The sequence below is a fragment of the Myotis nattereri genome (assembly GCF_964212035.1).
Source record: "Myotis nattereri genome assembly, chromosome: 15".
Classification (NCBI taxonomy): Eukaryota; Metazoa; Chordata; class Mammalia; order Chiroptera; family Vespertilionidae; genus Myotis; species Myotis nattereri.
Genome location: NC_138090.1, coordinates 13,778,135 through 13,797,432, shown reverse-complemented (window position 1 = coordinate 13,797,432; position 19,298 = coordinate 13,778,135). Strand labels below are relative to the sequence as shown.

The 19,298-nt window shown below is 49.1% G+C and overlaps 1 protein-coding gene across 3 annotated transcripts in view; it reads right to left on the bottom strand.

Annotated features, from left to right (window-relative positions):
• Positions 1-310: 310 nt before the first annotated feature.
• The window catches only part of PRMT7 (protein arginine methyltransferase 7), a 37,816-nt gene continuing 18,828 nt past the window's right edge, over positions 311-19,298 (bottom strand). For 2 of the 3 annotated variants that reach the window (XM_081107637.1, XM_081107636.1), the window contains exons 7-18: positions 16,028-16,269; positions 15,626-15,806; positions 11,827-11,954; positions 10,996-11,131; positions 10,025-10,108; positions 9,586-9,633; positions 8,857-8,946; positions 5,008-5,169; positions 3,850-3,924; positions 1,730-1,890; positions 758-854; positions 311-536 (exon numbers count right to left, since the gene is read on the bottom strand). In XM_081107637.1, the coding sequence (XP_080963763.1) occupies positions 357-536; positions 758-854; positions 1,730-1,890; positions 3,850-3,924; positions 5,008-5,169; positions 8,857-8,946; positions 9,586-9,633; positions 10,025-10,108; positions 10,996-11,131; positions 11,827-11,954; positions 15,626-15,806; positions 16,028-16,269 (1,584 nt within the window). In that variant the 3' untranslated portion in view covers positions 311-356. The remainder of the gene's footprint in view (positions 537-757; positions 855-1,729; positions 1,891-3,849; positions 3,925-5,007; positions 5,170-8,856; positions 8,947-9,585; positions 9,634-10,024; positions 10,109-10,995; positions 11,132-11,826; positions 11,955-15,625; positions 15,807-16,027; positions 16,270-19,298) is intronic. The other variant, XM_081107638.1, reaches the window with a different exon arrangement.

The following is a 19,298-nucleotide window of genomic DNA, read 5'->3' as shown; positions in this document are numbered from 1 at the left end:
GCCAGGCAGAAGTCCCAGCGCACAGGCCAGGCTGGCGACCACCACGGGCAGCCCAGCCGCCTAAGAACGAGGCCCAGAAAAGTGGTTCTGAAGCCTTAGAGCTTTCTGAGCACATCGGAACCACCCCAGAGTGGGATCCCTGCCCCCTTCTCGGCTTCAAATTCAGCCAGCAGCCCATGCTGCCTGCCACGCCTGGAGCGAGGAGCCAGCAGTGTGAAAATGAAAAAGGGACGAGGTCTCCATACCCAGAAACTGAGCGGGGGCCTGAAAGGAGAAGCACCTTCAACTTCCTTCCCAGAAAGCCACACCATTCAGAGCCCAGAGCCTCTCGGGCCACTTTATTTCTTAAGTGAGGGTCAGCGCCCATCACTCAGGCTATCAGAGAGTGTGAAATCCATGGTGACATCTCCAGTGAGGGGTTGGAACTCCACAGTGTAGCTGACGGTCTGCGGGCCTCCCAGGGGTGCTCTGGGGTCCAGCATGGTGCTGAAGAAGTACACGGCCTGTTTGCAGTGTGGGTTCCAGCAACAGAATCCCTGCAGCAGGAGAAGCAGAAGGTGGTGAGGGCGGCCAGCAGCTAAGCCCTCTCCGGCCAGCCTCCCCTGCTAAAAGCTCGCAGTGGGAAGCTGCTGCTCAGACCAGGGTCCCATGTGGCTGACCGTGTCCCAGGAACACCCAGAGCACAGTGGTGGTGCAGCCCCCCCAACAGGACTGGCTCTCAGGGTCAGCCACTCTGGGCCCGTGTGCACAGCACTACCTTGTCCTCTGCAGGCTTCAGCAGGCCAGTGCTGATGGTGCTGTCCGGGGTCAGGTGGTATTCCATCCACAGGACAGCCCCGTGGCTCCTCCCAGGCCTGGGGGAGGGGGATGTTTGGTCAAACAGAAACAGCACCACAAGAGATGGTGAGCATGGCCATGGCTCCCCTCTGCTTTCCAGAAACCTCTGCTTCTTCCCCACTTCCACCTGCCCAGTCAGGAGGCTCTTGACACTCCTCCTGACTAAAAACCACTCAGTAAAATGCTGAACAAGAGGAGCCACAACCCAAAGCCCCCTCACTCCTCACAGCCTGGCCACGTATTGGGTAAGCCTGGGGCCGGGCAGGTCAGCCACAGGACCAGCCTCCTTAGCCTGCGGTCACAGAAAGGCTTGGTCCAGAGGCTCAGAGCACAGCCCTGGCACCGCATGCTGGAAGAACCCTCCCTGATACCCTGGATGGCAGGCCGATGGTCTCTGCCTGCCTCCCCTCGTCAGAGGCCCCAAAGGGCCCTGGGCTCAGGGCTCCACCCAGGGGGCTCTTCCTCTGGGAGCAGCAGCTCCTCCCATGAAGGGAGCTGGAGCTGGGTGGGCCTGACCATGCCTCACAGTGAGTGCCCTCGCCAATTCCTAACCTGCTTTAGTTCCCAGGAGAAAAATGGTCCAATGGGTAACCATAGCAACCAAATCCACATTTCTCTGCAGCTGTGATCCAACATGCTGTGAGCTCAAAGGGAGCCTGGGATGCAGAGGGAAAAGCAAACCCCACTTGGGCACCACCTCCCACCCAGAGGCTGTGGGGACCACACTCAGGGCCACTTTAGACCACGGGCAAGGCTGAGACAGGAAGGCCATCAAGTGGTTAGCCACATGGGCAGCAACTGCTAGACAGAAAGCAGGCACTCCCCACGCCCACCCCCCACCCCCGCCCCTGTATTTCCTTCCCCAACACTCCCCTCGGGAGCCAACACTCACCTCCTCAGCTCAATGGAGCCCTCAGCACGGACAGACTGCGGGGGGACTGGCTGCCGAAAATCAAAGGTCAGGATCTGCTGCGGCTCGGAGAGGCTGCGGCAGGGGTACTCCCACAGCGGGTGGGGCTCTGCCTCCTTGCTCTCCCTAAAGTCCAAGGCATGCTGAGAAGGGAAGGAGATTTGAGGCTCTGCAGAGACAGGACCAGGATGCCCAGGAGGCATGGGGCTCATGTCTCCACCTCCAGGGTCCATGCCAGTGGCCCCTCGCCTCCATGGTCCAGTCCAGGGGTGGGCAAACTTTTTGACTCGAGGGCCACAATGGGTTCTTAAATTGGACCGGAGGGCCGGAACAAAAGCATGGATGGAGTGTTTGTGTGAACTAATATAAATTCAAAGTAAGCATCATTACATAAAACGGTACCGTCTTTTTTTTTTTTTTTTTAGTTTTATTCATTTCAAACGGGCCAGATCCGGCCCGCGGGCTGTAGTTTGCCCACGGCTGGTCCAGTCCCTCAGGGTAAATGCCACAGTCTCATGGGGCAGTGGTCCTCACAGACCATGGCTTCTCTGTTCCCTGGCCATTCATGAGCTGTCTCCCCAGCAAGTCACTTCACCTCTCTAAGCCTCACTTTCTCCCTTTTTAAAATGGGATGACACTGCTTATCTCACAAGCTACTTTGAGGACCAAATGTCTACACTGACAACAACACCTGGTGCTTGGACACTGGCCCGTTAGGTGGCCCTTACTAAGCACTACAGCTGACAGATCACCCCCACATGAGGATCCCAGTCTAGACAACGCAAAGACAAGCAACCATGGTGCCAAGGAGCGCTGACCTTCTGCAGAGACAGGGCTGGGCAAGAGAGCTGCCTGGAGGGGTGACCTCGGAGCTGCCTCCTAAGGTCACACGGGAGTTGGCTGCAAGGAGAGTGGACAAAACTGAGGAAAGAGCAGGCCTAGCAGCAGGGGTCAGTGACTCTGAAGGGGTGACTCTGCAGGGGGAGGGGACAGGGGGCCTCGCAGGTTTTCCCACAGGGGGTAGACAGGGCCAGACTCAGGATCTACAGGTGTATTTGAGCTCCAAGTGGGGAATGGTCGAGTGGGGGAGGCAGGAGGCTACACGGTCACAGACAAGAGGAAGTGGCCCAGACCAGAGCAGCAGAAAGGAAAGAAAACTGGATTTGGGGCTCACTGATGACCTGATGGTTATGGAACCTGATGACCAAGCACAAGTGAAGGCGAGGACTTGCCTGGGAGGATGCCCAGGCCCTGAGCCCAGTGCTTGGTACCTGGGTATGAGGTGGTGGCAGGCCGAGGATGGGAGCCCTGGAAGAAGCCAGGCTGGGATGGGGAAAGAGCATGTGAATTTGGAAGCATCAAGGTCAGAGTGCCTGAGGACATCTCAGTGGAGGGTACACTGCTCTTAGGTATTTGGTCTGAGCTCAGGACAGATGCAAACATTATCCCGCAACAGAGAGGGGGCAGGGGACTGGTAAGGAAAGGGGCCTGAGGGAGACCTAGAACGCATGACAGCTTAGGGGATGGAAAGGATGGGAGAGGCCAAGAAGGAGCCTAAGAAGTGATCAGAGGTGGCTAGAGTGTGCAGTGACACAGCACAAAGAATATTTCTAGAAGCATGGAACAGTCAGTGGTTAACTGTGGAGGGGCAGGCAAACTGAAAATATCTGGTAGATTTATTTACTTCAAAAAATATATTTATGTGAACAATCCACAATCATTGTAGAAAAATGTGAACAGAGCCCTGGGCGGTTAGAGCATTATCCCTACAACAAAAGGTTTTGCTTCAATTCCCAATCAGGACACATACCTAGATTGTGGGTTCAATCCCTGGGCAGGGCATGTATGGGAGGCAACCGATTCTGATTCAGGGGTTACAGTACAGGGCCAAGAATGGCCTGGTACTAGACCCTGAGACACAATGGCTCTCAGACTAATGCTCATGACGAGCCAAGCAGAATAAATACGCTCGGCCCAACAGAAGAGCTGCTGCTCACACTGCCCAACCCATGTCTCTCCACGGAAGCCTGACCTGTCAGAGGCCTGTGGTGATGTGGAGTGGGTGGGACAACACTGTGGGTGGGAGCTGCAGCCCCATCTACCTTAATCATGTCATCCATGATGTGCACATCAAAGCCTTCACAGTCGCCACAGGGGCTCCGGATCCGCCACAGGTCCTACGAGGAAGGCACAGTCTTCACTGACACCCACCCGCCAGGGAACCCCGATGCCCGCACCCACAGGGGCCACAGGGAAGTGTGGCAACAAGATAAAGAGGGTCAGTGAGGTCAAGCTGGGGTGTCCCCAGCCCAAACCTTAGGCACATCGTGCTGTTTTCACATGCCTAGGAGACACACCCAAGGTTGGGGGCCTAGAGGAGAGCCCCCAAAATTGAGGACAATTCTGTGACATGACCCCAAGTCCTCTCCAACAAGGAGACAACTGGCCAGAGCTACTGGGCTAGGGTTTCTTGCTCTCTGTCCATCCTGAACACCATTTTCTTCAGGAAAAAATCTATAAGGCTCTGTACCAATAAATAGCGCGAGAACAGCAGGAGGGAGGAGACCAGAAGCCCTCAGACCAGTCACCTTTGTGTCCTTCTCCCGGATTTTTGCCTGGAGACGAGCATCGCTCTCCACATTCCTTCTTTGGCCATGAACACCAGAATTCATGTGGAAATCTCATCAGGTAAAAAAATAACAGAAGAAATACCCAGAAAGTAAGTGATGGGGTCACTCAGCTACCAATGGACAAAGCCATTCTTATCAAAGAAATATCAAATGAGGTTCACTCGACATTTCGCGTTAAAAGCATTTTAAAATCCTTTTAATAAAAATGCCTTTCCCAAAATGACTGTGTGACTGTGGCTCTGCTTTGATGAGAAAATTAAAATGAAGCTTTTCAATTTTTCCTCACATAAAGGTGACTCTCCCGTCTCAAAAGGCTTTTAACAAGTGCAGCCTGGACTCTTAATGAGAGCAGAGCAAGCTGCACAGCACGTCTTCTGAAACTCTTAATTTATGTATTTTAATTATTCTGATAAGCCATATTGTACAATGACAACACACAGCCCATTCCATTTCAAATGTCAAATTACCGCATTTTAAAAAAGACAGGCGTCTTTTATTCAGCCCTGCAGGTGCTGAAACAGAAAAGCAGAGGCCAAATCACACAGACCTGAGGACCACCATCTACACCCAAGTCTTTGCAAGAAAGCAAGGTACCCCCGTCCCGTCTGCAAAAACCTCTGGGTGGCCTACCCTGAACTCCACGACCACAGCGTGCAGCGAGGCAGCCTGGGGCATCACCACAGCGCCAGGCCCCAAGTGCTGGTCCAGGGCAGTCCGCACATACCAGAAGTACAGATTGTGCCATGGCAACAGGCTGGTGGTAAAGAATGGCTCACCCAGCAGGAGAGAGACCTGGAGATCAGAGCGAGAAGCAGAACCAAGACATCAGAAGGACTCTTCTGAAAAGAAACAGGTCACAAGTTTCACGGGTACATGGAAGCAACAGGCCATTCATTTGCTCGCTCACTCACTCAGTCAACAAAGAAGTGTGCCAGGTCCGCACCTGCCTGTGAGGATACAGAGATGAAAAACAGAAATAAGCCCCACCCTCAGGAGTGCTGAATGGAAGAGGGAGCTGGTGAAGCTGGGACTGTCCTCGCGGAGAGCGACAGGCTATGACAGAGGCATGGAAGGGGCATGTGGAGGACCTCAGAGGTAAGAGCATCAGGAAGGGCCCCCAGGATGGCCCTGGACATCTCCACTCAAAGCTTATCTGGACAATTTATTTTCAGTGTTTTCCATCTCTCTCAGGAGACTCTGAGCACCATGGAAATGGGGACACTGGCAGCACAGTAACCCCAGCACTGAGCAAAGTTCCTGGCCCACAGCAGATGGTCAGTACACATGTGCTGAGTAAATGAAGCAGACATGAAACACATGAGTAGGAGTCCGAAAAGCAAAGGAGAGGAGAATCCAGACAGTGGACGGACAGAGGCACATACGGTGGGAGAGGAGGCCTTCTTAGGAGCTCGCCCGATGAGCACACAGGGCAGGGTGGTAAAGGGTTAGGCCAGAGAGGCAGAGAGGGGGAGAGGAGTCAGGTCACCCAAAGGCAACTGATGACAGGTTAAGGGGACTGGACTGTGCCAAGGAGGCAAGAGGGGGCCACTAAAAGCTTTAATCAGAGAAGGGATGTGTTTTAGAAAGAGCCCTCTGACATCCACGAAGCCTATGAGGATACCACCTGCAGATGGGGCGGGGACAGAAGGGGACTTGGGTGAGTACTCTAAGGAGTGGGGAGTGTGCAAAAGGGAGACCAAGACGTGGCAGGTGCTGATGAGACAGGGCACCAGTCCACGATGTCGGGGTTTCTGGCTGAGGTGACGGAGAAGCAGAAGGAAGACACTGAAGACAGAGAAGTGTTGGTCCTGAGTGCTCCCCACCCCCAGCATCGGGAACAAGGCAAGAATGCCCTGCTCACCACTTCTATTCACCACCCCAGTGGCCTGGAATCCAGCCAGTGCACCATGCCAATGGCTTACAGAATTTAAATGCCTTTTTAATCCTCATCAATGAGGGGGAAAAAGAGCAACTTGTATATGAATGTTCATAGCAGCATTCATAATAGCCAAAAAAGTAGAAACAACCCAAATGTCCATCAACTGAAAAACAGAAAAACAAAATGTGGTATTCCCCATTCCATACAATGGACTACTACCCAGCAGTAAAAAGAAACGAAGTACGGGTTTATGCTACAATGTGTATGAATCTTGAAATAGGCAATCACAAAGGGATCACGTATGGCATGACTCCATTTACATGAAATGTCCAGAAATGGCCACTGATACAGACAAAAAGTACATTAGTGGTTGCCTAGGGCTGGGAGGATTGGTGGCAAATGGGGAGTGACTGTTAATGGGCAAGGGGTCTCCTTTTGGGGGATAAAAATGCTCTAAAGTTGATTGGGGTGAATGTTGCACAACCTTATGAATATAGTAAATCACTTAAGTGTGTGTTTTAAATGGATCATAAATTGTTCTTTAAAAAAAAGGCATAAGGGGGAAATGGATAAAAGATCTGAGTAGATATTTAACTAAATATAGAGTAAATGAGCACATAAAAAGGTGTTCAACATCATTAGGCATTTGGCAAACACTTATCAAAACCATGAGACATCACTGCACAGCCATTAAATGACCATAATACAAACAATAGACAACAAGTGTTGGTAAAGATACAGAGTAACTGGGACCCTCATACATGACTGGGGATGTAAAATGGTACAGCCACTTTGGACAAGTTTGGCAGTTTCTTAAAAAGTTAAAACAAAAATACCTTATGACCCACCAATTCCAAGCCCAGGCAGCCAGCTACCTAAGAGACTGAAAACACGTATCCTCACAAAGACTTAGGCACCAGTGTTCACAGCAGCGCTGAAACAGCCAAAACCTGGAAACAATACAAATACCCCTAACAAGGGAATGGATGCACAAACTATGGCATAGTCATACAATGGGGTACCAATCAGAAATTAAAAACAAAATACTGCCCTGGCCAGTATGGCTCCGTCATTAGAGCCTCAGCCCGCACACCAAGGGGTGGTGGGTTCAATCCCCAGTTAAGGGCATGTACCTGGGTTGCGGGTTCCATCCCCAGCCCTGGTCAGGGCAAATGCAGAAGGCAAACCAATTGATGTGTATCTCTCACATCGATGTCTCTCTCTCTTTCCCTCGCTCTTTCTCTCTCCCTCTCTCTCTTTTCCCCTCTGTTCCTCCCTTCCACTCTCTCTAAAAATCAAAGCAAAAAAATATCCTCAGGTAAGGATTAACAGCAAAAAAGAGAACAAAATGCTGACACATTCTACAACATGGATGAACCTCAAAGACATGCCCAGTGAAAGAAGCCCAACAGAGAAGATCACATATTGTATTATTCCACTTATATGAAATGCCCAGAAAAGACGAGTTTATAGACAAAAACCAGATCAGTGGTTGCCTGGGGCTGGGGGCTGGGTGAAGAAAAGGTTGTAAAACTAGGTTGTGTGATAATTGTTCAACTCTATAAATTTACTAAAAAAAAAAAAAAAAAATCAGCCCTGACCGGTTTGGCTTAGTGGATAGAGCGTCGGACTGAAGGGTCTCAGGTTCGATTCTGGTCAGGGGCATGTACCTTGGTTGCGGGCACATCCCCATTCAGGGGCGTGCAGGAGGCAGCTCATCGATGTTTCTCTCTCATCGATGTTTCTGACTCAATCCCTCTCCCTCCCTCTCTGTAAAAAATCAATAAAATATATTTTAAAAAAATCATTAAATTGTACTCTTGACATGGGTTGAGTTGATGGTATGTCAATTATATCCCAAAAAATCTGTGCAAAAAGTTGGCAAGAAAGACGACAGGTTCCAGCTTTAAGGGCCTGTGGGACATGTGAGGAAAGACACCCAGTTGACACTTGGAAACACATTTGTCCCTCACAGATTCCCATGTAGAAAAGGCTGTTATCACTGGAGAGGAGTCACAGAGAGGACAGATGAGGAGAGAGCGCCAAGAACTTCCAGGGAAGGATCAATGAAGAGAGAGTGAGAGGCCCACAAAGGACTGAGAGGAATGAACTGGAAAAATAAGAAGAAAACCTAGAAGAGGCAGTCTCTTAAAAACTTACAAAGAAGTGTGTTAAGGAGAGAGAGGGCCCTGGGTCGTAGGGTCCAGGGGCCTGGTGAGAGGAATCATGCAGGAGACTGGTTAGTTACTAAGAGGTGGGAGGCACCCGCTGGGGACGAAGCCGGGCTGACTGCGGCGGGAGGTGAACAGGAAGGTGAAGCGCACAGGGCGCTGCGAAGGGAACAGGGAGGAGGACTCAGTGAGCTGCTGTTGTTCCCAGCAGAGCTGGCTGCCCTCGCTTCAAGGAGCAGAGATGAGCCAGAGTTCAGAGCAGTGCAAGTATCTGCTCAGCGGGCATCTCTGCCACCCCTCCTCACACCCTCCACAGTGGCCACTTCCTAGCTGGTGAGTTCCACAGGGACCCTCCATGAGGCTGGAGAAGAGAGGGGAGAGCTCAGGCCATCGAGCGCTGTGCCCTTACTGTGAACTCTCATTACTCACCTTTTTACCCTCCAAGTCTGCAGATGTTAATAATTCAGGCCGTTTCTCTATTACATTAATTTTATCTTCCAAGTGGTTAGCCTTGAAGATCTTAGAGATAAAACAACACAAGTATTATTTTTGTCCAGAAAAAAACATCTCAACGTTGCTTTTTCTGTCTGCAGCTTGCTGGCCAAGTAGTTCCAGAGCACCACTTTTATCTGCTTTGTGGAAATTCTCTCCTCCAGGGCATCCTATACACCAGGGATGAGATCACTAACAAAATGCAACAGAAAAAGAAATTTCTCTCTCAAGTACATCTACAGGACTTAGCAATAGGCCTGCAGTTCTGGTGGAAGTGGGTTCTCCTTCAGAGAGGAAAGCAAAAACCAGTCACTGGCCAGGAGGAGAAAACCATCATGGAACCAACCAGACAGGCCAGCCTGTGAGCAATGACTCCCTGGGCACTGGTGTCCCAGAAACAAATCATAGGAAGAATTTAATTTTTTAGTTTCAAGTGAGGAGAAAAGCTTACACTTCTTTAGCCAGAAAACAAAATGAAGTCTATGCATCTGTTTCTAATCGATGACAGCCCTAGAAGACTTCCAGGCCAGACCGGAGCAAGCAGGCTGCTGCTGCTTCTCCCTGTGCCCTTGGTGCCCACACTACTTCGAAGCAGTAAGTGCCAGACTTGGGAAGGCAGGCACCGCAGGTCCCCTCATTATTTCAGTAACAACAATTATCACTTACCTTTTTCATCAGTCTATGAGAAGCTGCCGAACTCTCTATTGTAAGTACCTAGAGAGAATAACATGCTATTAGTGTAGGAGATTCACTTAACAGAGAACAAAATTAAAGATGAAAATGGGGCGAAATCATTCCCAGGCAGAAGGCACCATCTAACCACCTCCACCTGTGCTCATTACCCGCTGGACAGCACCCATGCTCCGCACTGACCCTAGAGCAAGGTGGCAGCCAACAGCGGAGCTGCAGGTATAGGTCAATGTTGTAGCCTGACTCCTGCCGACACATGGAGGCAGTAAACCCATAACTCTGAACCAAGCATGCTACATAGATGGTAGCTTCACCTGCAAAGGGCTTTAGTTACAGAACTGTGTACCCAGACCACACGGCACCCTAACTCAAGAGCTGCATTCAGGAAGCTCAGAGAACAGCACATGTCCAGTACCTGCTCTGCCCCAAGGTAATGCGCCAGCATGGAGAGCAGACTGCCATCGCTGACACACAGGCAAACACTGTCTGGCTTCAGCACCTGCCAGAGAAGAGCAACTTCAGCACAAGTTTTCTTACAGTCTGTCAAGAAATTCTTGTTGACAAACGGACAGATCCCACTGCCCAGCTGGATCTTTTGTGTTCCTACACCACGTGGCAGCCAGTCCCCATCCTCCAACACATCCACCTCACTCACCTCTCCCGACCCAGACCCTGAGATCGGGAAGCTGTCCTAGAAGGCCCACCTGAAGGCCTGCCCCATTTTCCACTGGCCACCTTCCAGGCCACGATGACAGGCCTCTGTCACAGCACAGACAGCTGTGGGCCTGCTAAGTGACTCCCCAAAGACAGGGATTCCTCTATGGGGCACAGATCTAAGAGAAACTTAGGATGGTTAGGTTCCTCGCTACACCAAATGCATGCATGTACACACATGCTTCTGCATACTCCAAATCCTGTGTGTGGTCCCCAGGTGAGAGGCCCCTGCTATAGGCAGCAGGGAGCAAAGGCTTTCAGGGAGGAAAGTTACATGGCCAGATTTACTTTTTAGAAAATTTCAGAAAGGAGGCAGCAGATGAAAGGAAAAATGGGTGGCTGGGTCCACTGGGATCACCCACAGGAATTGCTGGTGGGTAATCACAAAGGCAAAGTTCCAGGGGGACAAAGGCAGGGGCCAACGGGAAGCTGTCAGCTGGAGGCTCTCACGGGTGAACAGAGAACAAGCCCCCAGGAAGTCCCATAACAGGCCCAGGTTCACCAGAGCAAACCACCCCTCCCCCCAACTCCCCCCACTCCCCCCGCCCCACGAAGGAGCTGGCTGAAGTCACTCAGACAGACCAGGGAGCACAGAAAGGAAAAGCAACAAATGAGCTGGGACCCACGGGACAATCTCCTTGCCCACAAGCACCCAAGAGGCTAGACACATACCGTCCTCAGGGCCTGGGCATATTGATCAGTTCTGTGCTGATCATTGATTTCTCCAAACCGAGGTCGGTTCCAGAGCAGGTGAGCCTGGCAGTCACACACAGGCCGTGCTGGGTGGATTCTCCCATTCTTTTGGGGGCTAGGCCAATAAATGAACAGACACAGAGTGGTGAGTTTGACCTGCTAGACACCAGCGAGCATGAAAACATGGCACAGGGACCTGCCCCAGAGAAATCAGGATGGGCCTCAGAGGACACACCCACAGTCCTTTCCTAGATTCGTGCTAGGCTCTGGCTCTCAAAGAGGCATTAGAGCCGAAACCGGTTTGGCTCAGTGGATAGAGCGTTGGCCTGCGGACTGAAAGGTTCCGGGTTCGATTCCGGTCAAGGGCATGTACCTGGGTTGCGGGCACATCCCCAGTAGGAGATGTGCAGGAGGCAGCTGATCGATGTTTCTCTCTCATCGATGTTTCTAACTCTCTATCTCTCTCCCTTCCTCTCTGTAAAAAATCAATAAAATATATTTTAAAAAAAAAAGAAAGAAAAAAAAAAAAAGGCATTAGAGCTTGGAGGGCCCTCTAATTCAAGATTATCATACATATCAGTACCAGGTATGGGCCCCACAATGAGGGCAACCTCTTCTGAGTACATGCAGTAGGTGCTGACACATCCAGTCACAGACTTTTGCTCTTATTTTATTCTGTTAAGATATAAATGTGCCCACTCATGCCTCTATAATTCCCAATTATAGACACATAAAGTCTATAAAAGGGGAATTTACATAAATGCGTAGTGTCACAGGCCCAGTGCCCACCCCTTGAGGCTCGGGGTATACCTGGTCCTCTGAAGGCTGTACCACACACAGTAGTCGTCGTGGTGGGCTACCAGGCAGAGGGCTGAACCCTGGACCACAGGCTCCTCTTGTGGCAGGAAGTACACACACTGCATCCAGTGGTCCCGCCACTGAAATAGGAAACGAAGAATCAGCAGTCACTAGCCGCAACAAGAGCAACGCTTCTAATCCAGGAGTAAAAGCCCAAGCCACAAATCAGTTTGCAGGGAGGCCACAGTGTGGACAACAGATAGCTATTGTGGCCAAAGAGATAAAGAAGAAAATTCTCAAGGCAGAAAGGCTAATGGCTGGAAAGCTTGCTGGAACACTACCGGCTTTAGGTAGATAAAATGTGGTCTAGGGCAGCTGTCTTCAAGAAGAAGGACTCAGGGGAGGAGACTCCTGACCCTCTTGTGGGGGAGGGGGCCTGGAGGAGGAAGGCAGGGAGGAAGGGAGACAAAAGGAAAGCAAATGTGGCAAATGTTAACAATTGTAAATTTAAGTAAAGGCCACCTTAGCGCTCATGTTCACTTATTCTGTGGACTTCAAATTTTTCAAAATAAAAAGTTGGGGAAATAGTACAGGAAGGTTTTATTTTATTATTTTGAATTAAATAGCTTTTAAAGATGTGGAAAACTCTAAATTGTGAAACAATTTACAATGATTCAGAGTCAACCTTTTAATAAGCTTTGTCGATGCTTTTTGATACTATAAACCCCACATCCAGGATTCTATTCTAAAAAAACAAACAACAAAACAAGGAAAAGAGAAGACTCAAAACCTCTTAGAATCTTTATAGGAACAGGCTGAATGAAAACTTTCTAAGAGACTGGACCAGTTTAATAAATTTTTTTTAAATGGGAAAAAAAATAAAGAACTTCCCTGGCCTGTGTGGCTCAGTTGGTTGAATGTCATCCTGTGTACCTAAAGGTTGCCAGTTCGATTCCTGGTCAGGGCACATCCTGGGCTGCAGGCTCAATCCCCAGTAGGAAGTGTGAAGGAGGCAGCCAATTGATGTTCGGCTCTTAAACTGAAGTTTCTCTCTCTCTCCCCCTCTCCCTTCCTCTCTCTCTCTAAAAATCAATAAACTATTCTTTAAAAATAAAAAAGAAAGTAAGAAAAGAAAAAAGCTATCGTTATGTAAAAATGCATGTTACAGAATTATTTATAGTCACAAAAACTGGGATCAAACCAAATGTGCAACAGTTCAGAAATGGATAATAATTCCTTAGACAGAAACTCGCAGATATTTAAAATGATGAAAAAAAAGACTATGGTGCAGCAGAAAAATACAAAAAGTAGTCTGACAAATACCCATGCATTAGAAAGGGTGCAAAGAAAGGGAGTTCTTTTGGATGGGAGGCCTACGAGTGACTGAATTCATTTTTGTTCTATATAATGAGGTTGATATAGAACAAAATTATTCTTATAATCTTTAAGCCTCTTTTTAAAAAAAAGAAATAACTGTCCTAAACAGTGGGTGCTTGACTCAACTCTGATGAGACTGCCTGCACACTCCATACCAGGACCACATCAGACCCTACCTACTCTAAAAAGCAGGTGAATGGCATTCCCCGTAGCTAAGATGTCTATTTGTACAGAAAAGCTAACAAATGAAAATCTAACCAGATACATTCTGAAAAAAATAAACAATAACAGGAGAAAAAAATAGGTTCACTAAAAGCTATTGTTCTTTCCCTACTATGCAAATGGATCCTAAGCCAAAAGAAGCCTTTCCCTAACCCCTCGGTGCTCCCTTGGTGCTTCCCTGTCACTGTGCCCTTCCCACACACCAGCCTTCCAGGTCCTAATGCTAAAGAGCTGCTGACACCCACTGTCTCAGGTGAGACAGGCTGAGCAGATTTCAGATCAAGAACAGTTTAGTGAAGTCAGGAGGGAGATTCATTAGCAGCTCCTCGAATTCCTAACAGTCCCAAAGTCCCTGCTGGTAGAGAAAGGACAAGCCGCACAGTCAGGAGACTTGGGGATGAGCACCCACCACTGCTGCCTAGACAGGAGACCCTGCTCCCAGCACTGGGCCAACCTGAGTCTTGGTTTGGACATATGTGGTTCCAGCATGAGGATCCATGTAATTTTGCAACATCACACTCCTAGGGAGGAACAAAGTCTAGTGCGAATCTCAACTCTGTGGAAATCACACACACACACACTCACACACACTCAGCCAGCAGAGGACAGGCTATAGAAGAGGGAAGTTCACACCCACTGCCTGGATACATGCCTGCCTACCTGGGCCAGGGGACTGGAAGACAGTTTGGAGAGGAAAGCTCACAAGGCCAAGGGAACTGACCACAATCCCACAGCAGTCATAACCTTTCGGCCTAAGCAGTAAATCAAGGAGCAAGAGGGGGCTGCTAGGCCTTCCCTAAGTCACCTGGGTATGCCTAGAACCAATCAAAACAAAGCCAGTGTCCGGCAAGTAGTAACAGAGGAGGGACATAGAGGAAGATACTCAGCACCTCCCAGGAGACAGGGAAGCTCTGATTCCTCAGCTCTGAAGCACCTTCCCCACTTTTCCCTGAGTGTGTACGTAGAGGGGTTGAGAACACATGCACATGAGAAAATTCAAAAGATATACAAGGGTCATGGAGTGAAAAAAAAGTTTCCTTTCCACCCCTCATCTTCAGCTCTCTTCCCAGAAGGAACCATTTTTAGTGATTTCTATAAACTCTTCCAAAGATACCTTTACACACACATACCACACATCCACTCTTCCACATATATCCTCACTGTTAGTAACACCAATGTTGGCATACCACATACTGCTCTGCACCTCTACTTTTGCTTCACTGAACGCTATATCCTGGAGACTGTTCCACATCAGTGCACAGAGAGCTGCCTCATTCACTGAATGGAGGATAATGGATTAGCCAGTCCTCCACTGGTGCCCTCTGGGGTGTTCCAGTCTTTTAAATCAGGGCTGTAACACATCACTCTACTCATATGCAAATCTATCCAGGGCCTAACTGTCTAGAAGTGGCATCACTTCCCATTGTGAGGAACTGGGCCTCACTGAGTGCCGGGGATGCCCGACAACCACTTCCTGCCCTTCCCCACAGCTCCCCCACAGTGCGCTGCCCCACTTTTTGCATTTTATTCACTAACAGGTAAAAAATGGTATCTCACTGCAGTTTAAATCTTCATTGCTTTTATAAGTGAAGCTGACCAACTTTTCACATGTTAAAGAGTACTCTGTATTACCTTTTCTGTAGTTCATGAATTCCACCCACTTTCAACTGACCTGGGAAAGGTAGATTTTGAGACCAAGAAAATGAGTCTGTAGACAAGCTGCAGTTCTGTACTTCAAGTTGATCTGATGGGAGAGCCAGCATAGTAACTTCCCTACAGTTCACTGTGTCCACTGGTGCTGACCATGAACTTGGCCTGAGAGATCTATCATATGTATGTATGTATATGTATATGTATATGTATATGTATATGTATATGTATATGTATATGTACATGTACATGTACATGTACATATATATAAAATTTCCTGCACACCCTACACTGGGGATTGAGCCCGCAACCTGGGCATGTGCCTTGACCGGAAATCGAATCGTGAACTCCTGGTTCACAGGTCAACGCTCAACCACTGAGCCACACCGGCAGGGCAATAGCCTTTCTTTAAAACAACAAATCTTCTTTGACACTGACTCTGACACAGTCCCTTCTGGCTCTAAATTCTGGTGAATCTAAGGATCAACATGCTATTTTCCCTTAACAAAAAGTGGACACATTTCCCGATTTACATGAAAACATGCTCAGCTCCTACTCTTACCTGGAGCTCCTGTGGGTCTGTGTGTGCCCAGAAGGGGGCCATGGTGCACTTGATCTTCCCCTCAGGGTCCATTTCAATGTCCCACCAGGAGAGAACCACTTGAGCTTGGCCAGACGCCAGAGGTTCAAACTGCCTGCCATAGCAGGCTGCTGAGCTACTGACTTGCTTGCTGAAGTCCACACTGTGGAAGAATATTCAGGAACTTAAACATATTTTAAGCTCACACACTCCATTTCTAAGCTTTTATGGTGACCTCAACAGCAATGAGACTTGTTTGCAATGGACTCCTGCTGCAGAGGCAGGTGACATCAGCTGGGTTCCCTTCCACTCAATAAGAACTTCAAAGACCCCCATTCCACCAAATGTCTCAAAGCGCCATCCACCCAGGTTGCCCCTTGGTACCTGAACATAGGCAGCACATCGCTGAGAGCAGTGAAGTCCGTGGGGGAGACCTGGTTCAGCTGAATGTCATAGACGGAGGGCGCACCAGGGCACCTCTCCAGTTCCGAGGGGGGGACAATGACCTGCTCTCCAAGGCTGGTCTGAACTCGGATAGGAAAGAGCTTGTTCCATGACCACATCCTTCTGGACTCCACCAGTTGCGCATAGACGGTTGCTCTGTGAGGCACTGCCTCACAATCTTCCTAAGTTTGTGTTAAAAAGAAAAAAATAAAATAAATAAACCAGGCACACTGACCCACAGTAATTCCAACTGAACAACAGAGAGTTATTCCTTCATATTAGGCTAGTTTAGTAACATCTAACACCTTCCCAGCATAGCCAACTATTTTCAGCACAATGCCCTGGGGAGAGAAAAAAAAAGAAAGTAGATTTGAAAAAGGATTACACGTTTTGTCTAAAATGATTTATGTCATCAGATAAGTTCCTAGCTATCTGACACTCTTCAATACTTCAAAAATAAACCGTAATTGTCATCATGCTGATGAACTCCCACACAGACTTGGAAGAAAGAGTCCAATTCTCCCTGCACTAATTCTGGCCCTGGGCTCAGAGCTTCCCTCGGTGCAGCTCTTGCCCAGATACCAGAACCTTCCTATCACACAACCAATGGACAAGTGTCCACCCTCAAGTAACCCGATCTCCTGGCCTCACCGGGCACTGCCGACCACTCTCCTCGCCCAGTTTTCCTCCTACCTCATTCATCGCCACCCTCTACACACCAGGCACTAGGGGCCCAGCTGAGAATAGGACACTCACAGCAGCTACCACACGGAAATGCCAAGCACAGGGATTCTCTACCTCAGCTCTTAGTGACCTCTTAGGCCAGAAGATCCTTTGTTGCAGGATCGTTTTTTTCTCTCCCAAGGGCACTGTAGAATGTTTAGCAATATTCCTGGCCTCACCCACAAGATAATAGCACCACCACCCCATCACCCCCATTGTGACACTAAAAATGTCTCCAGACATGGCTCCGGATGAGAAACACTGCTTTAGCTGGATTCTTGTGCCCCCTGCCCACCCTCACAGAAGGCTCCCCAGAGACCTGGTCTGAACCACCTTCTTTCTCCCTTCACATGAAAGAGTAACTAACCTCAACCACTCCATCTTCATTTACCAAAAACCATTTACCAAAGGCCTTTTGGTCCTTTCTTCCTGGCTGACCCTCAGGCAAATCACACTCTTTCTGTCTAAAATGGACAAATCCAACTTCACCCTTTTCTCACCTTCCCGGGCCTGGTCCTCCCACTCTCCCAGTAGACAGGGAGCACCACCATTAAATCCAGGTACCCAAGCCCTAAACCCTGGCATCATCCTCAATGCCTCCCCATCTAAGTAATCACCAAGCCTTGACCACCTTCTTCCTCCCCGAGTCTACCTCTTCAGGCCCATTTCTATGGCCTTACCTGAGGCCAGCCCAGCGCCTGGATGACTCTAACCACCTATCTGCCTCTGGTCTTGCTCCCCAACTGCTTTCTACATGGCTGCCTGCATAAATCAACCCCCTGCTGAAAACCCTTCCAGAGAGTGGCAGCTCTTCTCGGTCTAGCCCTGCCAGCAATCTAGCCACATCTCTAACCCCACCTCCCACACTACCCATAATCCAAACTACTTGCTGGATCTGGGAGTCACCACACTAATTCACCTTCATGTCTTTGTGCATGCTGATCTCCTCTGCTGTGAATACCCCACACCTGCCAGGTCAACACCTGATCACTCTTCAAGACTGACTCAACTTGAGCTTCATATTCCTGGAGCCCTCTACCTTCCCCACATCAGAGGGCAGGATCTCACCCTACTGACCACCATCAGTGCATAATCCAAATTGTGCTGCGATGACCTGCTCACCTACCTGCCTCCCCAGGAGCTCACCTTCATATTCTTGGTACCCAAAAGAGGGTCTGGAAAAATGAAGGCACTCAATAAATGCGTCTTCTAAGATCTATCCCTGGGTCGACACTACAGGGCAGCGGTTCTCAACCTTCCTAATGCCGCGACCCTTTAATACAGTTCCTCATGTTGTGGTGACCCCCAACCATAAAATTATTTTCATTGCTACTTCATAACTGTAATTTTGCTACTGTTATGAATCGTAATGTAAATATCTGGTATGCTATATGTGTTTCCCGATGGTCGCAACCCACAGGTTGAGAACCGCTGCTACATGGACTATCTGTCAGACATGCCAGCATCCTAGTTCAATAAGACAGGAAGAGGGTCAGGGCAATGGAAGCCTCTGTGTGACAGCCCTAAGTCCTTCAAGCTCAGACACAGGATGGCAGGTGGGGACAGTGATTAGAGTGAACAATGCATACCTGGCTGCTACAGGCCAGCTGGGAGAGGAAATTAAGGACAGTTGTCTGCCTACCTTTTTAATGTGATGAATCAGAGAAGGACAAATTGGGCAACATTAACATAAATTCCAAATATCCTTGTTCTCTGTTTCAGGGATATATCTAGTTGGTGGTTTTAATGTGGAAAAATGGAAATTGTTACTACTAATGTTACTAGAAAAGGGATTTACATTTTGGAAACAATGAGACAGCTCACAAGTGTGGGGATCTACAGAACAATCACAGTCACATGCTGACTGTGTAATGTGGACTCTGGTCCTGAATGCCCTGGACGGAGCCCCCTCCTCTCTCTGAGAGCACTAAGAACCCCCCAAAAGAGTTGCTGGCTGGGACAGTTGCAGTGACTACAGGGCAGGTGCCAGCAGAAGCAGCAGACACACCTCCCTGGCTGGCCTTTGCCTCTGGGTCTTCACTTCCAATTTATGTCCATACAAAAGCAAGATCAACATCTCCAAGATAACATTTTCAACATGTCTCTCTCTTTTCAAAGAAACTGTCAAAGATTGCCACTACCCAAACTCCTTCACCTGGAATGGCCTGGCCTTCAAGGCTTTCCACCTCCTCCTCCACTCTCTGCCATTAGCTCACAGTCCCCTTCCCCTCCCAGCTGATGTTCTCAGTGACCTACCAAACAGGTCCCTTTTCCTGGGACATCTCTCCCTCTCCCCAGTGCCTTTCCAAATTCCACCCCCTCTGCATGCCCCCCTGATCTTTTCTATCAGTCCCAAACCAGATGGCTATGGTGCTTTTGTCTGCCTCTCCAGTCAGCCCACCAAATCCTCACCATCACTGACCGTGGGTTAGAGCAATAGGATGCCTCACACTTCTCCTTGGATGCTAGAACAGTTCACACAGTTGAC